Source organism: Pocillopora verrucosa, chromosome 10 (genome assembly GCF_036669915.1).
Source record: "Pocillopora verrucosa isolate sample1 chromosome 10, ASM3666991v2, whole genome shotgun sequence".
Lineage (NCBI taxonomy): Eukaryota > Metazoa > Cnidaria > Anthozoa > Scleractinia > Pocilloporidae > Pocillopora > Pocillopora verrucosa.
This window is the reverse complement of record NC_089321.1, coordinates 11996339-12018153: the sequence shown is the minus strand read 5'-3', so window position 1 is coordinate 12018153 and position 21815 is coordinate 11996339. Positions and strand designations below refer to the sequence as shown.

General features: G+C 37.5%; 3 protein-coding genes across 6 annotated transcripts in view; 2 read left to right on the top strand and 1 right to left on the bottom strand.

Moving 5' to 3' along the window:
- The window catches only part of LOC131776141 (beta-secretase 2), a 10888-nt gene extending 9117 nt beyond the window's left edge, over nt 1-1771 (top strand). The window contains exons 17-19 of the mRNA XM_059092288.2: nt 53-90; nt 247-360; nt 1368-1771. Coding sequence (XP_058948271.2) covers nt 53-90; nt 247-360; nt 1368-1546 — 331 coding nt within the window. The 3' untranslated portion in view covers nt 1547-1771. The remainder of the gene's footprint in view (nt 1-52; nt 91-246; nt 361-1367) is intronic.
- On the bottom strand, nt 1746-10234 carry LOC131776142 (deoxyribonuclease TATDN1-like). 3 transcript variants are annotated; one of them, XM_059092289.2, is made up of 13 exons: nt 10135-10234; nt 9994-10014; nt 8898-8942; nt 8452-8501; nt 8227-8290; nt 7430-7579; nt 6433-6475; nt 5866-5951; nt 5087-5127; nt 3784-3860; nt 3508-3578; nt 3008-3140; nt 1746-2585 (listed from the first exon to the last, which is right to left on the bottom strand). In XM_059092289.2, the coding sequence occupies exons 1-13, from the start codon at nt 10172-10174 to the stop codon at nt 2489-2491; spliced, it is 918 nt and encodes a 305-aa protein (XP_058948272.2). In that variant the 5' UTR covers nt 10175-10234; the 3' UTR covers nt 1746-2488. The 3 variants fall into 3 exon arrangements, with proteins under 3 accessions (XP_058948272.2, XP_066029207.1, XP_066029208.1); XM_066173110.1 differs by lacking the exon at nt 8898-8942 and having other exon boundaries at nt 10135-10177; XM_066173111.1 differs by lacking the exon at nt 8898-8942 and adding an exon at nt 8967-9074 and having other exon boundaries at nt 9994-10153.
- On the top strand, nt 10232-21815 carry LOC131776175 (plexin domain-containing protein 2). Of its 2 annotated transcripts, none has more exons than XM_059092334.2 (13): nt 10232-10319; nt 10845-10969; nt 11556-11734; nt 13131-13253; nt 13938-14007; nt 14401-14523; nt 15231-15284; nt 15640-15704; nt 16226-16415; nt 17010-17097; nt 17338-17410; nt 18996-19184; nt 20082-21815. In XM_059092334.2, the coding sequence occupies exons 2-13, from the start codon at nt 10903-10905 to the stop codon at nt 20175-20177; spliced, it is 1317 nt and encodes a 438-aa protein (XP_058948317.2). In that variant the 5' UTR covers nt 10232-10319; nt 10845-10902; the 3' UTR covers nt 20178-21815. The 2 variants fall into 2 exon arrangements, with proteins under 2 accessions (XP_058948317.2, XP_066029206.1); XM_066173109.1 differs by having other exon boundaries at nt 10835-10969.

Sequence of the window (21815 nt, the reverse complement as noted above, 5' to 3'; positions counted from 1 at the left end):
GATTGGCAGTTGTCAAATCAAAAATATCTTTTTAACTTTTTTTCAATCGCAGATCTGTTCTCAGCACCAAAAGGGGCTTCTGCTGGCCAGGTAAGCTCTAATGCGTGTAAGAGGTTAAATAATTGGAATCCTTTAGGGCATGGCCTTTTTTTCAAGGAGTGCCGTCCTGGTTTTTTTGAGATGTATACAATTAAACTTTTGTAAAATTGTTCTCTGCAATATAACAACTTATTTCATACTCAACAGGAGGCCTTTTCACCTTAGATGATACGAAAGTTCAAACCTTTCTTACGGGACATGGCAGCGCCGAATTCCAGGCGTATTGCGAATCGTTTGTTCCGATGTATAAACAGTGTTCAGGTAAGCAAACCAAATCAAAGGTACTACTAGCCTAACTATCAGGCCTTCCAACGGAAGGGGTAGTGAGGTTGAGCGAAAGCTAACCTTAACCCTTCCCCCCTTGGAAAGCCTGGTACTTATGATCAGGCTATGGAATCACGTTGCTACTACTGAAAAGAAAGCATCAGTTCTTGCGCCAACAACGTCAATAAACAGTTCGTATGAAAGAACAGCTCAGTATTTCATGAGAATTGATAAAATGGTTGGTTACATTTTAGCCGATTTTAGGATTGCACGCACAGACTTAGAACCAGCAAATTACATAGTACAATATCAACGTACTGCCTAATAGCTTTGTCAAAAAATAAGGCTGTTCTACATGACAATCAGTACTGCATTAAACTGCCGCTCTTTAGCGCTCACCGTAAGGATGACCGACTCTCCTTTGAACAGGACTCAAAAGCGCCAATTCAAAATCCCATTCACTATTTCTCATTTGAAGAGTTACATGCTTCCAGTGAATAGGGTTTCTTCAGACCTTACAGTTGACACCATAATGAGCGTAAAAGCAAAAAATTTAAAACACCATTAAACAATGTTTTTATATCAAGGTTACAAAGAAGGGTTGTATTCTGTTATTAAGTCTTAAAACAGAGAATTATCTAAGCTCAATGAACAGTAAGCATGACCAAGACAAGAGCTAATTGTTCTTCACGGTAACAGGTAACGTTGCCTCCTTACACGGTCGCCCCAATTCCGTGTCCCCCCTCCCTCAAGTATGTTTGAGAGCCCCCAACTTTCCAACGTATTTTGTCAGAGGTTGGTGGCTACGCTACTTCAAGCTGGGGGCGATGCAATCACACTTCGGGGTGACGAAACTTCAATTAGGGCGAAGAAATTTGGGGCGACCGTGAAAGGGCGTAGTCACTTACATTTGTCTTTATTTTACTGATCGTACTCATGGTTGCATAAACAGTAACTAATGACTGTGATCTTTGTTTAATTGCCTCATTTTGTTTCTATTTCAGTGGAGGGTATTTGGGTTTTGCTGATGAGCGGCACGGTTTTTTTCATCCTTTGTTCACTGTTCTTGTTCGTGAGCTGTCGAGGAAGCATTAGAGCTAAATCGATCAACAATCGTCAGAATCCGGGAAATGACAGCAAATCTCCAACACATCACAAAGAAAGATTTCCATCCAACAGATGACATCAACTCCTAACATTCGCTACAACGAATGCAAACGTTTCTATCTGAGTGAACGTTTGGAAAGAGCGGTGAAGTTCAGCTGATTAACAACACCGTTTATCAAGAATTCCGAGCTTAACATGATTAATTAAATTTTTTGAAGTAAAAAAATTGCGTCCTAAGGGTTTTTTCCCTTAGTTAGCTTTTATACCAAATTTCATATTAATATCTGAGTATGCGCAACTGTGCACCTATCCCTCTCAGTTAACCTGAACTTGTTGTCAGTTAACTGTCGTTTGGTTAGGGAGGGGAAGGTGCGGAGCTGCTCGTATATTACCATTGATCCTATTCCTTAATATTGAAAATTTATTGAGGACCTTTTGGATTTAAACAAAAACTGGTCAATCAAATTACCTTTAATATTTACTAGATTATTTCCATTTCACCAATACCATGCCTGCAAGCAGGAGCGCTTTTATATTTTCTGGTCAAGCGTACAATGAGTTTTAACGAAAGTCGTTTCTTTCAAGGTTCCAAGTGATTTGTGAAAGGAGATGTCTAGACATTTTTCAAATTCAAAAGTTTACAGCATTTTGGGTTATTTTTTCTCTAAATATTCAGTATCATTGTACATAATATTGTTATTATTGTTTTTTAATTGAATTTATCTACTCAACAACTCTTGATTGACGACCAAATACAATTTATTTGTCAGCCTGTCTGTCTGCCTGTGTGTCCATCTGCCTGTATATCCGTCTGACAGCCTGTCGGTCGGTTGGTCTGTCTGTCTGTCAAACTGTTTCTGCATTTTTTCGTCTGTATGACCGTTGGAACTCCTCTTCAAAGTTGTGGTACCCTTACAAATGCAAAGGCTGGAGTACAAATAGGAAAGCTTGAACGTGAATGTTAAGTTCTCTGCTCTCTTGATATTTTCTTCAGGCCACGAAAATAACAAAGGTCCTGCTATCTAAAAAACAAATTCATTGTATTCTCGTAGACGGTTTCAGCGAGTGACTGAACATCTTCACCTCGGCATCCCGCCACAACCTCTAACACTTGTCTAAAAAAAGCAGAGACAAGGAGAAAACAGCTTAGGGTTAAAGCAAGAACACGACGACGACATTTTAAATCAAAATGAAAGAGAATTTGGGAAAAGAACGCTTCTTGATTGTAGAGGCAAATGGGAAAATTTCGTAGAAGTTTTTGATAAAGCTCAAAACGAAATGTCAAATTAGCAGGATGCCCATGTTTAAATAAGCGTTGTGTTTGAATAGCCTCGAGTTTTTCTTTGCCCTACCTCGATTTCCTTTTCCAGATTGTTACGTTTCAATCTTTTTGCATATTTCACGTGACATTTTTCCCCAGTTTCCTTTGAAAGTTTTACGCGGGAAATTAGCGCGCGGCCGGCTCTTTTGATTCACTTGCGCATGCTCCTGTGGTGTATTTGTATTGTTGGCTTAAGGTGCCCGATGGGATACTTACACAATGTTCGCAGGCTCATTACGACCTTTCACGCACTGTCCTGCCTGCCATTTCTCCTTTTTCCTGCTCTCAAACTTTGTTTTAACGTGTTTAAAGCCAGCATGTGTGGGACGGATATCACACCAAGGCGCATCTAAACAGTGTAGAAGAGGGAAGTGTTATTGACGGTCAATTATGGAACGCATTCACGGAAGGAAATTAACCGTTTCTGACAAAATACCTCTTCTCATGGGACTCCTTTGTTTAAAGGGCCTTGGAACCGAATCGTAAGAAGTGCCCTATTACCATTTGTATCTGTAACCTCCCTTGGTAGAAAACCTCTACTGAGGCATTTGTTTTAAAATTGGGATCAATGTCGGTATCTGGGCTACTATGCACCTTCCCCTCCCCTAACCCAACATTAGTCCTAACTTGTTATCGGTTGACTATTGATGGTTTAGGGGAGGGGTAGATGCGTAGTTGCTCAGATCCTGACATTGATCAGTAAATCTTGTTCTAACCTGTTTCAAGAAGTAATCTTTCTGAAGGAATTGACTTCATGACTTCGATATTTTCGTCTGTCTTTAACGAGCTACAGAAAGAAAAAGACAATAGTCATTTCAAAACAAAGGATTAGGGCACCTTCGCTCTTGCTGAGGAACATAGGGTGTTGGACCTCAACCCCCTGGCGATGATTTCAATACAAAAGCTTAAGAAATAATCACCCAAACGTAAATCTAACTCTTAAAATTCCCCATATTTAAAATGTTACCGACAATTCTGCCGGGAGAACGTACCAACCCGTGATACCGATATATAATCCCTGGTCCAGATAATCAGATGCTTCTTCCTTGGTTCCAGTGAAGCAGTGAGCCTGAAAAAAAATTGAACATACGTCTCAATGGTTCGTTCTACGAAAGTATAAATGAAATTTTGGCTGTAAAACTGTTCAAGTTGAGCGTATTCCATGACGACTAAGACAAACAACTCACAACGAATTCTACAACCATTAACGCCTTATCTCCCACGATCTACTTGATAATTCTCCCCACCACCTACCACACATTTCTTTGTAAATAAGTTACGAGAATTTGGTGTTAAATCATGGTAACTTTACCTGAAAATTTTGAATGTTCTCATTACCTACTTTCTGGATAATGCACGGATATTATGGGGAGAAGTTAAAAATTAATCATTTCTGGGAGTTAACCCTTTCACTCCCACAAGTGACCAAGGCAGAATTTCTCCTAACAATATCAATACAATATCAAGCAGGCAGGTGATGAGAATAGAGAAGAATATCAATTATGGGATTATTAGTTGATCCAATACCAAATTCTCTGAACTAACATCATAAGAATTGTATGGCAGATAGTAAGGAGAATTACTAATTAGATCTTGGGAGTGAAAGGGTTAAGGGGTTAACAGAAGTTTGCAATATAGGACACTAACAAGCTCGTACTTATTCCGGTTTCTACCGAGGGGTGGGATGCTATCTCAAAGCAGGTATCCCCCCTCTTCCTCCCTTCCCCCCCCCCCCCACCCCCACCACAATCCTATTTTTTCACCAAGCTTCCCTGACAATTCACTGATAACCAGTTACACTCCTTGGGGACGAGTGGCGTGATAATTATTTATCACTTGGGGTGGGTGGAGGATTTTGAGGGGTATCACATGGTTTTCAGCGGTACGGTGTAGGATCAGTCGTCGCTAGAGGATAAAAGGGGGTCTATAGAAAATCAACTTAATGACCGGTCCCTAGGAGTAAAGTGACCATAACGTCTTGACCCAGACCTTTCGATCAAGACCCCAGGTCACCTCGTTCGTACGTACAGCTAGGTCCACAAGTTTAGAAGTGGATTCCAAAAATAGAAAAAATGTCAGTCAATAAACAGAAACAGTGAATTTGTGATGTAAGCGCAATCACCATTAACATAACCACACGGCTACGCCTTCCACTAAAGAACGAATTAACGGAGATTTTGGAGATATAAATTGAAATTTTCAGAAAACTAAATGACTCCACGCCCGTTTTGCTGGCAAAATCAACTCGTACTTTAAAGATAGAATTGATTTAAGAATCTGATCACTGGGACTCACCACACCACCCACAAATCTATCTCTATTTCGTCTGATGATTTCTGCAAGAAATGTTGTAGAACACTGTTAAACAAATGATTATCAAAAGTTTTACCAGTGGTTTCGTTGACGCGTGCTGATTTTGTAAGCGACAAAACTCCACTGTATATTATTGTACTCTTCCAGCACGTTATCTGGGAAAGACGTTCTGTCCCAGCCAATGGAAAAGGCGAAGGAAAACAAAAATCTTCGAGGTATTTTAGACCAGAAAAGATTGGAAAAATCTTGCAAAGAAAAAAAACATAAAAATTGCGTTTCATTGTTTCTACGTCAAAAAGATTCCAATACGTTCTATGTTAATAATTTCCTGGTTTAAAATTTTAAATTTAATGATGGACATTGATCCCAACATTTCAATGTAGTTGACTCGGAAAAAGCAAGGTGGCAGCTAAAGAGATACTTCATTATAGACTGACAGGTCGAAGGCTACAGCTTCGAGTCTCAAAGAAATTTATCGACATGCTCAAGGTTTCTAAAGAAACTGTGGTGCTGCGTCGGTGGGAGAGTATAACAAGGTAATAAAGTACTATCAACTGAGTTGATAATGTGAATTGGCCACCGTAAAGAGTTTCAAAGCTGACGTTTCCGGCGTTAGCCCTTCTCAATTGCTCGAAACGTCAGCTTTTAAACTCTTTACGGTGGCCAATTTACGTTATCAACTCAGTTAAAAAATACTAAATTACCCTGTTTGTGAGAAAGTGACCTTTCCACACGCACAAGACAAAAACTGATCTGCCTACCAATGAAATCTTGATGTGCACTTCTTGAATGTAGAAACATAGGTAGTTTGGTTTCTTCCGCTAAGTGAAACTGTTTCTCAAAATATCTGTAAAGAATAACCAAAATCTAACATGAGCGGTGTTTTCATACATTAAAACACTGTTTCTTGGTGAAGTTACAATACATCATTAGGCGGACGGAACGCGCCAACCAACTCGTCATTGCTGTTTGTTATGCACCTGATTGGCTTAGAGACTTGCTCGAGTTTTCTGGACCAGTCACAGAGCTGATTTAACACTTTTGACACTCAATTGAAAACTGCTCAGATCCGAATGGCCAATCAGAACATAGGAAAACATCACAAGGATTCGATGAGAACTCAAGGTAAAATTAAGCAAACCGCATAAGCGCGGGAAATAGCGCGTGCACAAGTCGTAGTTGACTTAAGCTCTCAATCTGATTGATTGGTTGGGAATATGGTGTGAGTTTTCTAAAGCAACCAAAGAGCGCATTTAAATGCAATCACATATTACAGACTCCTTCATATCTAATATCCGCACCAAATTTTACATCATTACTTTACTTACTTTAACTGAACTTCTTTTGGACAAAAATGGATCCTGTCATAATCTGGAAAATCAACAAAAGTTGCTCTTTGTTATTTAAACATTCTAAGACGAGTTGAACTGGCACATTATGAATCTCCTAAATACTGACATTCTTTGGTTGACTGCTTTAACCCTATACAGCCTACCATCAAAGTGCATATTCTCCATACTGTTCTCTATACATTTCCTAAGGTGCTGACAAGGAGAATTTGTCTAACAATCAAGAGCTTCTTTTGGTGGTGATCATTTTCTTTATTCTCGCGACCATGATGTGTGACTAAGGGGTGATATTGTAAGGAGAAATGATATGCTCGTCAGGGGTTAAAGGGTTAACCTTAAGGTTAAAAGTAACCAGAAAGTCCTAAACCTCATGGCCTTGAAGAAATCCCTTTTTTTGAAGTCCCAAACAAACTCACTTTTTACATCTTTCTGAAACTGGTTAGCTTCCATTAAGACACTTCTGCTTAAGGGAATCTTCCTACAGAAGTTTCAAATCAATTATCACCCCTTAAGCTGAGTTGTGTGAACCATTCTATGGCTCTCTGAATCTTTGACTGTCCTTCAGCACCTGCCATCTGTTGGTCTCTTGGATCGTGTGTCTACTTTGGTCAGTTTGTATTCATTTTTCAAAATGTCTCACTGCCAATTTGCCCAACTGCTTCTGTCTTTGAATGTCTGCTCGTCTTTCCGTCACTATCTGAAGCTAATTTGGTTTTATAACTCAAGTTCATAACCATAAAGGGTTCTAAAAAAGACATTTTTAAGGGTTAGCCCTTCATCTGTCTGTCTGTTTGACTTTGACTGTCTTTAGACCTATCAGTTTCTCATCAGGTGATGTTCTGCCTATATGTTGGTCTCTAAGGGTGACCACTAACAACTTCTATTTCCAAACCTCTCTCAGCACAACTCCCCGCATTTACGTTGAACTGAACATATAACAGAGTGTTTAGCTACACGTAACAAGAAATATACTTGCCCAGGCCACATTCCCCAACAGCAACAACTTTTCCTTTATTTTCCTGTGCTACTGCAATCAACTGCTGCAGGTAGTCAGTAGGGTCTTGGCCATCCTGATCAAATTCACTGCATCGAGTTGGGTGACACCCAACTGTAGAGTGGAAAAATTCTACAGAAAATGGCAAGAAATCAAATGAAAATAACTGTTCAATGTATGAAACCTAGATTTAATGAAAATCTTCCTTATCCACAAAAACCCATTCCTGTTTTGTGTTCATCTAAGGAGGTTTAACCTTTTAACTCTTTAACTCCCAAGGTCTTGTTGTCATAAACTGTTAATAACATAATACATTGCAAAATGCACCAATCAGAGCTGTTGAAAAACAACTAATCACAGCAGAGCATCATGCTTTATAAGATCACGCATGACCAGTCAACCTCATCGCCTGAAGAAGACCAACAGTATGCAGTTGGAACATGGCGATCTACATCACACGTGACTACATCATGAGACAAACAAAAAACTTAGCTTTTATTGTTATTCACCAGGATGAATAACCACAACCTTTTCTACAAAATTAAATTAAAAGTTAATCACTTCTGGGGTTTGAGGGACAAACCCTGAAAGTGATCGACAAAAGAATATGGGAAATGATCACTGACCTGAGAAGCTTTGATCGTTAAACAAATTCTCCTTGTCATTGCCAAAGAAAATGCATAAAAAAGAGTTTGGAGAATTTGGTTACTGATACTGGGGTGTAAAGGATTATTGGAAAAATAGTTACAAAAGTGCAGAATTGTAGCTTTGATTATTACCCTTTGTTTGTGCAAGCTCCAGTGCATTGTGACTCTCAGATAAATTTCCTGCTGTAATTATCATCTGAAACAGAAAGTAGACAAAGCTAATTCTTAAATAAAATTTTATTTTTTTTATTTTTTGAGATATTTTTGGCCGGACTTAATTTTCAGAATATATGCCCTTGAGAGCTGAATGTTTCACTGTCTTGGATATAATTATTTAATTTGTAACATATTTCTTACCTTTTGCACACCAGTATCAGATGCCCTCTTAAGTACCTCTGTAAAATCATCTGCGAAAAAAGCGTGGACATCAGTGGGGTGGTAATCTAACAGTAATCTGTATCAAAGACCTTTCCTTTTTACTAAATCCTAAGATCAGTTTTAAATTCTCAAAACTGAGCCACGCATTTCCTTAAATTGCAATGAGAAAATTTAGTGTCGCAAGTTTGCCTGAAAATGTATTGAAATTGTGAGAAAAAAATCAACTCAAATCACTTCTTTGGGTTGAGGGGTTGATGCATGAGTAAAAACTCTCTCCAAAATACTAAACATGCATCTTGAATCTATCATATCACCTCCTACAATTTTCTGTAAAAGCCTCCTCACAAAGAATGTTGTAACAAATGATGTATATTAACAGATTCACCAATAATTAACAGACATCAAAAAAATTCTCTTAGACTTGCCTACATGAGCTTGCTTTCCATGATAAATTCCTTTAAACATTAGATCTAGAAAAATTGTAAGGTACATACTTAGAAAATATTATACTCCTCCTCTCTCACTCTTCCCAAGATCTGATTGTTAATTCTCCTCTCGAGCAGCTACACATTTGCTTGAAAATTTTTTAGGGGAATTTGGTACTAGATCAAGATAACAATTTCTACCCATTAAGATTGAGAATTCTTATTACTTGTTTTATGGATAGTGTATGAGTAAGTAGAGGGAGAAGTTACATGTTTATCACTTCAGGGAGTGAAAGGGTTAAAATCACAGAGATGGATTATTAATTTAAATTATAAGAAACAAGTTAAACTACTCAAAGAAACAATTTCCATTGAAAGATATTTCTCCTCCGAACAAGTTTTGTTCCCCATTGTTCCTTCCCAATCCCCTAGAACAGACACCTTGTGTGCACAACCATAAAATATAGGGGTACCTCATTTCTAATGATCTGAATTTGGTACCTTAACCCTTTAACTTTCAAGATCAGATTGTTAATTCTCCCCTCTAGTTCCAACACATTTCCTTCTAAATTGGTTTGGAGAATTTGGTGTTAGATTAAGAAAAACAACTTCTACATGATAAGTTTAAGTATTCTCATTAACTGTTTGCTAGATAGTGTATGGATATTATAGAGAGAAGTTGCCTCTCAATCACTTCTGGGATTTTAAGAGTTAAAATACACTACAATTACCTATTTTGAATATTATTAATACTATTACTATTATCATCTATAACTTTAACTTTCTGTGTGACTTTCAGATCTCCTGTTCCATTTGGGTGACATTCCACATGATGCCAACCCCATTACAACACTTCACTCACTCCCACCCCCTCCCCCAGGGGTTGGGAACAAGGAAAAGGAAACGAACTTCCCTGCAAGCTGAAGGGGAAGGTGGAAGAGGAACGTGAAGTTGAAAGACGGGAACCCTTTAAATGAACCTGAAAAAACTTGAACACGTACAGCAGCCTTTTTTTTAAACATGACGGATAATATCCAAATACTAAATGATATTCATGGCTTTAAAATATCAGCTCAGCGAAGGGGGCAAATCTTACCTGTTAAATTAACTCCGATGTCTTTTGGGGGGAATTGTTAATAAAAACAACATATGATTATATTGAATCATCATTCTATATCGAAGATCACCTAGTATGCTGTATGAAGAGAAAAACAATTTTCAAGTAAACTCAACAAACCAATGAACCGGAGCGACGCAGCCGCCATCTTGGGAATCATGGATACAGTCTAATTGTGTTACATAACAAAACATTGTCTTGGTATTACTGCTGACCTTTACATTGCATAATTCTTATTTCATTTCCATCGAGTAGGTGACAGAGTGAACTGAACCATCACCAAGATTCAAACTTCGATCTTAAAGGTAATTTAACTTAAGGATTTTTCTTCCGATTCATGAGTGCTCAAATCCTTTCTTAAAGGGTTAAGTTGACGCACATATCGCGCTAAGCCAATACAAGAGAAACCTGTGTTTGTTCTCAAGATGGAAGTTCCTGGTTACCTAACATTTCTTAAATTTATGTTCTTAGCTTAGTTTCAGTACGATTTGTTTGATTTTCCAAATATTTTGTTTGTTTGTAACTTAAAGTAAACAGCGTAGACAAGCTTATTGTTTTCTTTCAAAGGATAAGGTTATTATTGCTCTTTTTCCTTGTCAAGTCCTTATCGATCAGACGAAAGGGAACTCCGAGTACTCGAAAACAAATTTTTGACAGACATTGAGGATAGTTTGCTAATTAGTATTAGAGATGCATATTTTGCGACAATAATTTCAACGTACGCCGTTAGCTACTGTATTTGGTAGATCTTGGTATCAATTGACGCAAGCACTTCATAAAAATACTGAGCTTTGTTCGAATATTGAAATATTCTAAACAGTTTCTTTCAGTCGCACAACACCAGCTTGTTGACGCCATCGGGAATCTACCAGAAATAACCACTCAGCTATGAATCGTGCAGCGCTCACGCTGATTTTTGGGGTTTTACTCTCATGTTTTTACCTCGAATGTAAAGGTTAGTGCAAGAGACATTGATTTTAGGTGGAAAGATTCCGTACGTACACTTTTCTAAAAGCCTTATAATATATGTTATTTCGTAGTTGTCAAAACTTGTGATTGCTCACGTAACATCCTAAATATTTGCGTGCAATTTTTGCTACAGAGATCTATCTACTGTAAGATTGTTTTAAATTTATTTGAAATATAATTCCCGTTGTTTTTCGTTATTCGTTAAAGGAGTTTTCACCAATCATTAGTTAATTCAGGTTTGCACTGTAACTCAGGAAGTTTGCGGCAGTTAAATTTTCGTGAAATATTATGCGCAATTATGTATGCATGAACTTTGTTTTGCTTTGTCATTCTTTAAGATCTGTTGTCGTAAGAGCAGCGGCTGTTGTTTGTTTGACACGGCAACGAATATTTTTTTGCGTCAAAAGACTGCGAAATTTTTTCAGTTCTTCTATCGATGTGCAAAGTACCTACGTGCGAAAGTTCTTTCAAAATGTCACGCGATCTTAAAAAGGAAAGATTGATTACCCCGTGCGATGACGTGAAATTCAAAATAAATGTTCTGTTATCTTTTATTTGACTTGTCCTCTTAGCCCTTCAGTATCAAGACTCACGTCACAATTTTCTAAGTTCTCTCTTGGAAACGGACAATACACTTGATTTAATTCGCCATGATCACCATCGGTCCAGAAGAAATCTGGGAGGAGTGCTTACTAATGACTCAAAGGATTGTGAACAGCCAGAAAAAAATTTAAACTGTTCAGAAGTGGAGGTAAGTGTTGTGTCAAGAAGCTATTTGTTTTTCATCCTTCTTTTCTTGTCAGCGTGTTATATTGTTTTTGCAGAAGGGTCACAAATATCGTCATGATCAAACATTAAATATTGCAATTTAAGTTTGTTATCTGCAAAATGTTTTGGAAATTTTTGACACAAAAGCTGACAAAGTTTAACTCTTTGGCTCCCAAAAAAGATTAACACGTAACTTCTCCCTGTAATATCCGTATATATTATCCAGCAAACAGGTAATAAGAATATCCAGACTTCTCACATTGAAGTTGTGTTGTTGATCTAACATTAAATTCTCGTAACTAATTTAAAAGGAAATATATAGCAGCTAGAGGAAAGAATAAAAAGTAAATCGTGCATTTTAGTTTGGTACTCCTTCCCTAGTTGGATAAACGGTTTAAAAATCTGGATGAAATGTTTAGAAAGTTAAGGAATAGATCAATACATAAAAATAACAGTGCTTCAACCTCAAAAAAAAAAAAGGTTTTAGAATGTAGAAAAGAGGTGCCTCAAAGTTAAAGAATCAAGGTCTTTTCAAATCTTTCTCACAGATCTCATGCAATATTGACAACCCTCAGTGGTGGCCAAATATTTTCTATTTATGGAGACTTGTTTTGAAAACACATAAATATTATAATGTACAACCCACATTATTTACATGTTGTAAATGTTGTGGTCTAATTTTATCATATTATAATCAAACTCATTATCATACATTACAATACCCAAAAACAAAACAAAAGAAAATTTGAACCAAGGGTAAAATTGAACCACAACATATACATCAAGCAAAAATTGCCGTTTTTACTCAAAATATGTGACCCTGAAAGGTAAAACAGACAATAATGGAAAACCGTTCGAATGTCAAAAATGTACGCATGAAGAATGATTAACGAATGGTACTTGAAGCATTTGAACAGTTTACCTAACTGTTCGAATGGATGAATAAATTATTTGAACAGAAATCAAGGTTCCGATGTGTAATGCTGTATTGTCGCAATCCATTCTCTTGTATTGATCAAGATATCTAAATCGCTGTTTAGTTGAAGTACCATATTCACTTGTGTATGAGTCAAAACTCATTATTATTAATATAAGTTGACCCCCCATTTTGAAAGTAAAAAATTCTTTAATCATTTCTAATTAAAGAAGTAAAATTTAATTAGAAATTTCCCAAAAAGTTAATCTCTTCTACATGTACAGTATATTTCTGTAAAGCATGATAAATACAGTTCCTTGTGATACTATTGTTATTAAAAAATTGGAATAATGATGAAATTTCAAAGCAATCATATCACTATTTTTTGTTTTGGAATCTGATTATACTACAGTGTTATTTATCAATGACAGAAGGGTATTTCTTTCTTTTTTTTCTCTCTTAGGTGCACCATAAATACTATGTGTCACAAATTATTAATAGTGGAAAAGACTACTGGGTTGATGTCCAAGGTAATCCTGACCATGAGGAACATTATAAACTATCGGACAGCTATCTGTTAAGAAAGGTATTTCTATTTTTATGCATTAAATATTGTTACCAGCACTAACAATAGATGGCAGTGAATGGCTGCTCTTAGGGTCAGTGGTCGATTTAAGACAAGTGCAGTCCCCCCCACTTGTACATGTGGAAGTTTGTTTACCTGTTACAACCTAACATCAAAATATATATTCTCCCTATACTGCTCTCTGTACATTTCCTAAGGTGCTGACGAGGTGAAATTGTTTATCAATCAAGAACTACTGTAAATGTAGTTGGTGATCATTTCCTCTATTCTCATGACCTTAATGTGAGATTCAGGAGTGATGTTGTAAGGAAAATTTACTTGTAGATGCCAGTTGCTCATAGGTGTCAAAGGGTTAACTCTTTAACTCCCAGTAGTGATTAACATGTAACTTCCCCTGACAATATCCATACATTATCCAGCAAACAGGTAATGAGAATACTCAGACTTATCAGGTTGAATTTGTTATCTTGATCTAACACCAAATTCTCATAACTAATCTATGAGGAGATTTGTAGTAGCTAGAGGGGAGAATTAATGATCAGATCTTGTAACTGCTTGAACATTCAGGGCAGCTTATTTACATGAAGGCTTAAAGTTATCAGGCTGAATTGCACCACAATCACCACTCATACTATTTTGATAATCAGTGCTTTAAACTTGTGAAATATCTTTCATTTTTTGTAGCCCTATCCATTAAAATTCAAGTTCCCCTACTATGGTCACTTGCTGGACTCTGTGGTGCTAACAACTGGAGGTACAGTGTTCATGTAACTTATTAAAGAGAGTTTGTGAAATGAAATAGTTTGCTCTATAATAAGTTGGAAAACTTTGTTTCTCTTTTTTTCTTAACCCTTACACCTCTTGAGTAGCTCTTGCTCTCTTCCTTTTTAATTTTCTGACTTTGCATCTTTTTTCCTTTTTTTTTCATTGGTGGGTCTGCTTTTTATCTCTTACCTTTTCTTTCCCTTTCATTCACTCTTTCCCTCCTCTCAATCCCTTCCTTTTATTCACTTCCTCCCTTCTCATAAACTTCGCCCCTTAGAATTGATATTGGCACAGGTACTTCTTTTGATACATGTAGATTTAAAAACCTGTGTTGTCCATCACATGATATCACTTCTGCCTGATCCTTTTTTTTGTGCAACAGGGTTCCTGTACATGGATGTCCATGACACAAGGCTAATGACACAAGTTCAGTACCTTGCTCCACTGATGGCGTACTTTAATCCTCATTTAGACAAAGATTCAAAAGTCCTTACATTACATGATGGCAAGTAAAAACTTATGGAACACTTGATGGTAGAAGCATAAAACCTTTCACTTTCAAGATCTCTGTTTGGTTATAGTATCGGTGGCAGATACTACTGATTGTAAATTTTATCATCCAAGACTTCTTGCGACCCATGGTTGACCACAAAAGAATTTCTCCGTACAATATTAATACGGTATCAAGAAGACAAGTGAATGAGAATAAGGAAAAAATTAATATTAATAAAATAAGGAGGTTATTAGTTGATCTAATTCCAAATTCTCCAAACTACCATCATAAGAATTGTATTTCAGACAGTAAGGAGAACTACTAATGAGATTTTGGGTGTGAAAAGGTTAAGCTATGGATTCTCATTTTTTCCTTTGGTCTATATTTTGTGTGATTTGCACTTCTCCAAACTACATGTAGATCAGTTGTAAGGTTTCTAAGAAATATTTCCTCTGCATTCTTTTTCGCTGGTGCACACTTTGCATGGTTAAATCTTTTTATAAGTGCAGAATCCTGGAAGGCTTAATGATCCAACATTTGAAGCCTAGTTTGAGTGGAAAAATTAACTTCTACATCGCAAGACTTTTGCCATTGGGAACAAAGAATTTAGCAGACAGAGCTCATTTCCCTTAATGATGAGCTAGTGTTTTTACCTTTTATAAATAAATATGTTTTTCCTGATAAATTGCTCATTTTTATTTTATTTTTTTGTTTTTCAGAATCCAAACTGACAGTGCAGTGGAACCAAGTTCATTTACATAACAACAAATCTGGTAGGTGTATGTTCAAGCTTAGAGTAATGATAAAAATCATTATCTTGTATCCTTTTCATTAATTCATGTCAGCCTGTTTGTTGTATCATGTTAGATTTTCCTTGGATTACCATACTACCGAATTTTTATGAAACATTTTAATATGCAGATTCTCATTATGGGTCTACAAATTTTGACACCATCATGTGCAATTGTATGGATAAGTCAGTATGAAAATTGTCAGTTTAGATTTTCAAAAGCTGGTAACCCCTTCTGATCTGTTATGCAGGCATTTTTTTTTTTTTATTATTGATGCATTCAATCATCTTGTTATGGCTTGTTGCTTTATAATACATTCCATTTTTTCTTTTTTCAGCTGGACCATTCACGTTTCAATGCACTCTGCACAAGAATGGCACAATCTGGTTTGCTTACCAAGCGGTAATTGCATTTCATCATGTGCTTCTCATTACATGAAAATATTGAGATGGTCCCTCTGTAGCCACCCCTATCTCTTCCTTAATTCTTCTGCCCCTGCCACTTTCAGTCCATTCTTTTCATCTCTGTCTCAATCCTTTCACTCTTTCAAAACTGTCAGTATTCAGTCACCCCATCATCTTAGGCCTATCACACTCTGATTTCTCTGTTCCCATACTGTCATTCACCCTCATTCTGCTCCCTCCTGTCCATTTACTAACCACTCTTCCACCTTTCTTCCATGGATCTTCCCCCCATGACCAGTGGTATGAAGTCATTACTCTCCCATCAGTCCTACTCTTTCCGCCAACACCTCCTTACACCACCACTTCCCTTTCATCTAATCTGCCACCCTGCTTCACTGCACATTCCCCTCTCTACTCTTGTAGACATACATGTAGTTGTATAAGAAAACTCTTAACCTGTGGAGGAGTAGATGACTTTTGATATCAGTAGTAAAACTCTTGTGTGTCTCCATGTCATAGATCCCTGTTGATGTGGCAAAAATTCCACATTTACCATACCACCCTGTCAGAGTTGGCATTGCAGATGCATTTGTGATTGAAGTTAAAAGAGGACAGGTTCGTTACCGATATTTCTACATCTACAGTACAATCAACATCACTATGGAGAAAGTGGGTAACAATGTGGCAGTCATCATTAAACCTCAACTTAGTAAGTTGTAACTTTAAATAGTATTGGGTGTAGAAAGATTGAAAAGGAGAGTACGTGTAAATTTTGAGCTCTGCTGTCGGTTAAAGGGGAGTGTTAAATAGGCGATACAAATAAAATTACACAGATTAATAATATTAGTAATAATTATATATAATGGTAATAGGACCAAGTGGAGTCCAATTCTGTCAGTAGTCATGCAAGTGGTTAACAAAATCGGATGACTATGAAGCGGGAGTCTGATTTGTTACCTAGCAACATGATTAGACAGAATTGGACGATAAGAAGTCTTGTTACCAATTAATCAAAACTATGACAAAATTTTAGAAAGAAACTAGACATCCTTCAGTTATACCTTTTCATTAAAAAAAACGACAACAACAGTTAACTTGGTGAAATGCAAGACAACAGTGCGCGCACATGACGCGTTCTGTCCACTTACACAGGCATGACGTGTTAACTGCGCCTTTCATTGTCCTATTACTCTTTCCAATTACAAGCATGACTCGTACGGTGTCTCATTAGTGCTCAAATTGGGCTGGTGATAGCTAATCACATTTGAGAATTTTGTTATGGTTTTGATCACTATTATTACAGGTTGTGTGAGTGCCCAGTCATGTTCTCTCTGCATGAAGAGGACTGAACAGTCTAACTTCACATGTCAATGGTGTCCTGAATTGAACAGGTGGGTAACTTATCACTTCCAAATATACTGTAGATGATGTTTCACCTGAAGAGTTGGAGGTTATTCCTGTATTTCCAGGACCAATCAGATGCATTAAGGAAGGTGTCCAAGTTTGGATGTGTAGGTCAACACAGTAAATCCTGGAATTTGGGACTGTAATCTTTGAAATTTGTCATTTTGGCAAATATTAATGTTACGTTGATGGGCAGAGAATTGATTGCTTGTTTGTAATTATTGTAGATGCTCTGATGGAGTTGATCGTCATCGCGCAGATTGGGATGCAAAGAATTGCCCGAAAAATGCCGTCAAAGAGGTAACTAGATGCATGTACGTGTAGGTTATGTTGCAGTCTGCCAAGGTGCATTTCATGACAGTAAGTTAAGCTTTGCCATGTGGACTGCGTTACAACCAAAACTTGGAGGCCTGAGCACAGGACTAAGAGCTTAGACTGATGATATTCAACACTGAGTGAAAAGTGCCACAGTGAAGGGGGCAAGAGAAGAAAGAGCGAGCTTTCATTGCTTCTCCGTTGCAACAAGTCATTCTAAGTTAAAGATTTAAGGTGGCAAAAGTAAGATGGTTCTGAAGCCACTCCATAAATTTTGTGAAAACCATGTAGGAAGATAAACTGTTACATGTTGATTAGTTGTTTTTCAACAGCTCTGATTGGTGCATTTCGATCCTCGCTGTTTCATTCAGTGATTTGCTCCCTCGGCGGTCTGCTGTCGCACGGCTCTCCTGTTTTTATGTTTTTTGATCGTGGGCATCCACGCTTCTGGAATTTCTATTCCACTATCCCTGTTGATGTTGTCAGGGTGAAGTCTTATCTAAATTTCCTCTTTGACCTTGCGCGTGTAGTAATAAGGGTCACGATCAATAAACTTTACTTCGTTCCAGAGTGGCTTGTGTCCGATGTTGTGGGCATGCTCTGAAACGGCGGAGGTCTCGGTACGGGCGAGTCGGATGTCTCGATCGTGCTCCTTAATTCTGTCTTGCATAGGTCTTCCAGTCTCTCCGATGTACATTCAACCTTGCCGCATTCACAGGGAATCCTGTAAACTACGCCGTCTTGTTTAGCCGGGTCGACAGCGTCTTTTGGTCGTACTAACTGAGATCTTAACGTAGTCTCCGACTTAGAAACAGCGCGTACGCCTTGTTGTTGTAGGCAACGGCAAAGCTGTTCGGACAGACCTTTGACATAAGGTAAAACCGCATTAGCTTTGAAATCGTTGGCGGGTTCGGCACTGTTGTTTGGTTTTCCGGTCTTGGTAAGTTTCCGCTAGAAAGAAAGAAAAGAAAAAAACCAATCAGAGCCGTTGAAAAACAACTAATCACAGCAGAGCATCATGCTTTCGAAGATCACGCATGACCAGTCGACCTCATCGCCTGAAGAAGACTAACAGTATGCAGTTGAAACGTCGCAATCTACATCACACTTGACTACATCGTGAGACAAACGAAAAACTTAGTTTTTATTGTTATTCACCACGATGAATAACCACAACCTTTTTTTACTAAGCTCTGTGTTAGACAGTCACCAAGATGTGTGTTCTTGCAGGCTTTGCTGACAAGTTCTTGACCTGTTCGGTCCTGATAATGATCAGTATCCTATTTCTCCTTAGAGTATCACTACTGAATAAAACATCGAAGTCATGAGAATAAGTAAAATGATCACCAACTAAAACTGCTCTTGATTTCGAACAAATTATCCCTGTCAGTCCCATTGGAATTAAGTGCGTAGAGAGCAGAATGGGGAACATGCATACTTATGTTAAGTTATAAAAGGTTAAAGGAGAGAAGTGTACTAGTTCACTACTTTGGGAACATTTCATTTTTTTTCTTTATAAAATTTTTGATTTGATGCTAAAAAATTGTGGTATCCACTGATTGTCTTGCAGTTGACCAAAGAGTGTAAAGCCAACACAGTAGGCATAACAGGCTCTCATGGGTCGGATGAGAAAAAAGGAATCGGTGCAGGAGCCATCGTGGCCATTTGTTTTGTACTGGTGTTGATAATCGGTGTGGCTGCTTGGTGCATGTATGCATACAGGTATCCCACCTCTAAATCTGGACTCTTCCTCATTGAGGTAAAGATCATCTTTCAATCCTGTTGTTTTCAACAGCATTGGAAACAACATTTGAATTTTTCTCTCCTTTGAGGGTTTCTGTCTATCTACTAATAGATAAAAGCAGGATTTTTGTTCAATTTTACTAAAATGCACTAAAATCATTAAATCCATGAACTGTGAACATTAATGGACATAAGTGTGAAGAGAACTGATACACTTTTGGTCATTTTGGCATAACAAAGATATTTACTAGTTTCATCCTCCACAAAGTGAATTTGGAACAGCTCTCCAGACATGTGACGCACATTTAATTCTACCAGGAGCTGATGTTAACTGTGATTTCCTCCAACTGTAGCTATGCATCTCCTCTTCAAACATGAATTCAGGGGTATGGGTACCAGTTGTTATTTATGCCTTTGGGGGTGGAGGATTTTTTTTTAAATTTGGGGGGGAGGGAGGGAGGGGAGGTCACATGGTTTTTTTTCAGGGGGAAGGGAGGGGAATCAGTTGTTGCCACAGAGTATAAAGAGGGACCACAGAAAATTGACTGCTTATTGATGGCTAGTCAGGGAAGGGGGGGTGGGGATGGGGTCATATGAATGTTACAGAGTAGTGTGAGCAAATTTCATTGTGGCACAACCAAAATCTTCAAACCCCTCCCTCCCATGATAAATAATGACCAGTCCCTAAGTCTTAGCTGAATGAAGAACATCTTGTATAAAAGTTATTTTTATTTTCATTGCTTTTTGTGGGACAATCTTACATGTTTATCACCACAGGAAGTTAGAGTTAACTTGGATGCAGCCATTGCTTCTGCCCTGACTGAAAATTGACTTATGACCCCTAAATCTCTGAGGATGCCATTTATTGTAAGGTGGACAATTGTCTTATCACATTTCCCATGTTTTTTCACAGGCCAGTCGCCGCCCCAGGGAGCTGTTCAAGAGTAGGTCTGATGGAGGAAACACAAGCCATGCAGCGCCCTCTGATGTAAAACCTCAAGTGCTGTAGAATAGTAGTGGATATTTCTGCCATTCATAATATGGCAGAAAGAATGATATTTGTCCAATCAATAATGCAAAAGCATAATTTTCCAAATCAGCACACACATGCTTGTTGAATGTATTTTGTAACTATAATGCACTTTTTAGTAAGAAGTTTTGTAGACTTGTGTTTTTCATGCAACAATTTCCCTTAGTCAACGAGAAATTCAAAAGCAAGAGTTTTGTTAGGGAGCTTTTCACGTTTGTGTCAAAATACCTTATCAACTTATCAATTCCATGCAAATAAGGGTTACAAAAGCCAGGAATGAAGTTGCAATTGGTTTAAATGCTACATTTAGGGCATGTTTACATAGAGGTGAGGGAACCCAATTTCTCTCAGGTAACCCACTCATTCATTTAATCTCTTATTTTATCTTGATAAAATTTACATGATAGGTGGAGTGACTTGCCAAGGCAAGTTGTCCAATCTGCTGGGTAGGGTGATCCTGTCAGCAGGGGTCACAATTTGCTGTGTCTCCAGGAGGGTAACCCTCCTAGCAGGGGTTGCATTTGTGTTATATTTGCAAGCGCACCAACAACCATGAGAAACTTCACCCAGGGATGCTGGGGTTGTAAGATTGTACGCAAATGTAGGCTATTTTCTGACCATGGCTAAGTGGGTTGCCTCACCTATCTGGGGGGGCCCCACCTCCATGTAAGAGGTTGATTGAGATGACAATACAACTTCTTAACCCTTTAACTCCCAGACCAAATTTGTAATTCTCCTTACTGTCAACCATACAATTCTTATAATGTTAGTTCAAAGAATTTATTATTGGATCAACTAACTATCCCCAAATTGATAGTTTTCTTCACTCTCATTACTTGTCTGGTTGATATTGTACTGGTATTGTAAGGAGAAATTCTGTCTTGGTCACTCCTGGGAGTTAAAGGGCTAAAGCCAATAAATTGTCAGTTTTGCTTGGCACTCAGTTGGTAAGCTTTCTACTCTGGGTTTTCGATAATAACTGAATTGTTTTTCATCAACACAATCAAAGTGATTTACTGCAATATTGTTATGTGGATTGAAAATAATGTTGCCCTGTTCCTTTTTTTCTCCTAATTACAAGCTAATTTTCATTGCTTGTAATATTTTGGTTGTTAACTAATTTTTTTCATGATTTTTTTTTTCGATTTAATTTGTCCTTTTGATAAAAAAGACCATAAAATCTGCAAAATTGACCAAATTGAGTGGAAGCATATTGTAACGGACGTAGTCCAGGTCAAAGGAACTTTTAATCTGTCCTTGACCCAAAAAAATTGGTTTTTTGAAACACCTATTTAAAGCTATCCTATTATTTAGTACTATTTCAACTTAGTTATATTTACTGCGAAGTTTCGTCTTTTTTTATCGTATTTAAAAACCGATGTAGGGTTAATTTACGTGAGTGGCATTTTGAATGCATATTTTTTAGTCTATTAAGGTTATTGTGTACACGGTAGAAAATGGTTTTGTGTTATGATAAGTTTTTGAGCTTTTCCTTTAAGACTATTTAAGCTGGAACGTTCATGAAACGTTTAGCTTTTTTTTTGCTTGTATATTTAAGTTACCAGTACTCTTTTAGCTTCCCACCTGAAAATGAAATTAAAACAGTCTTGTTGCTTA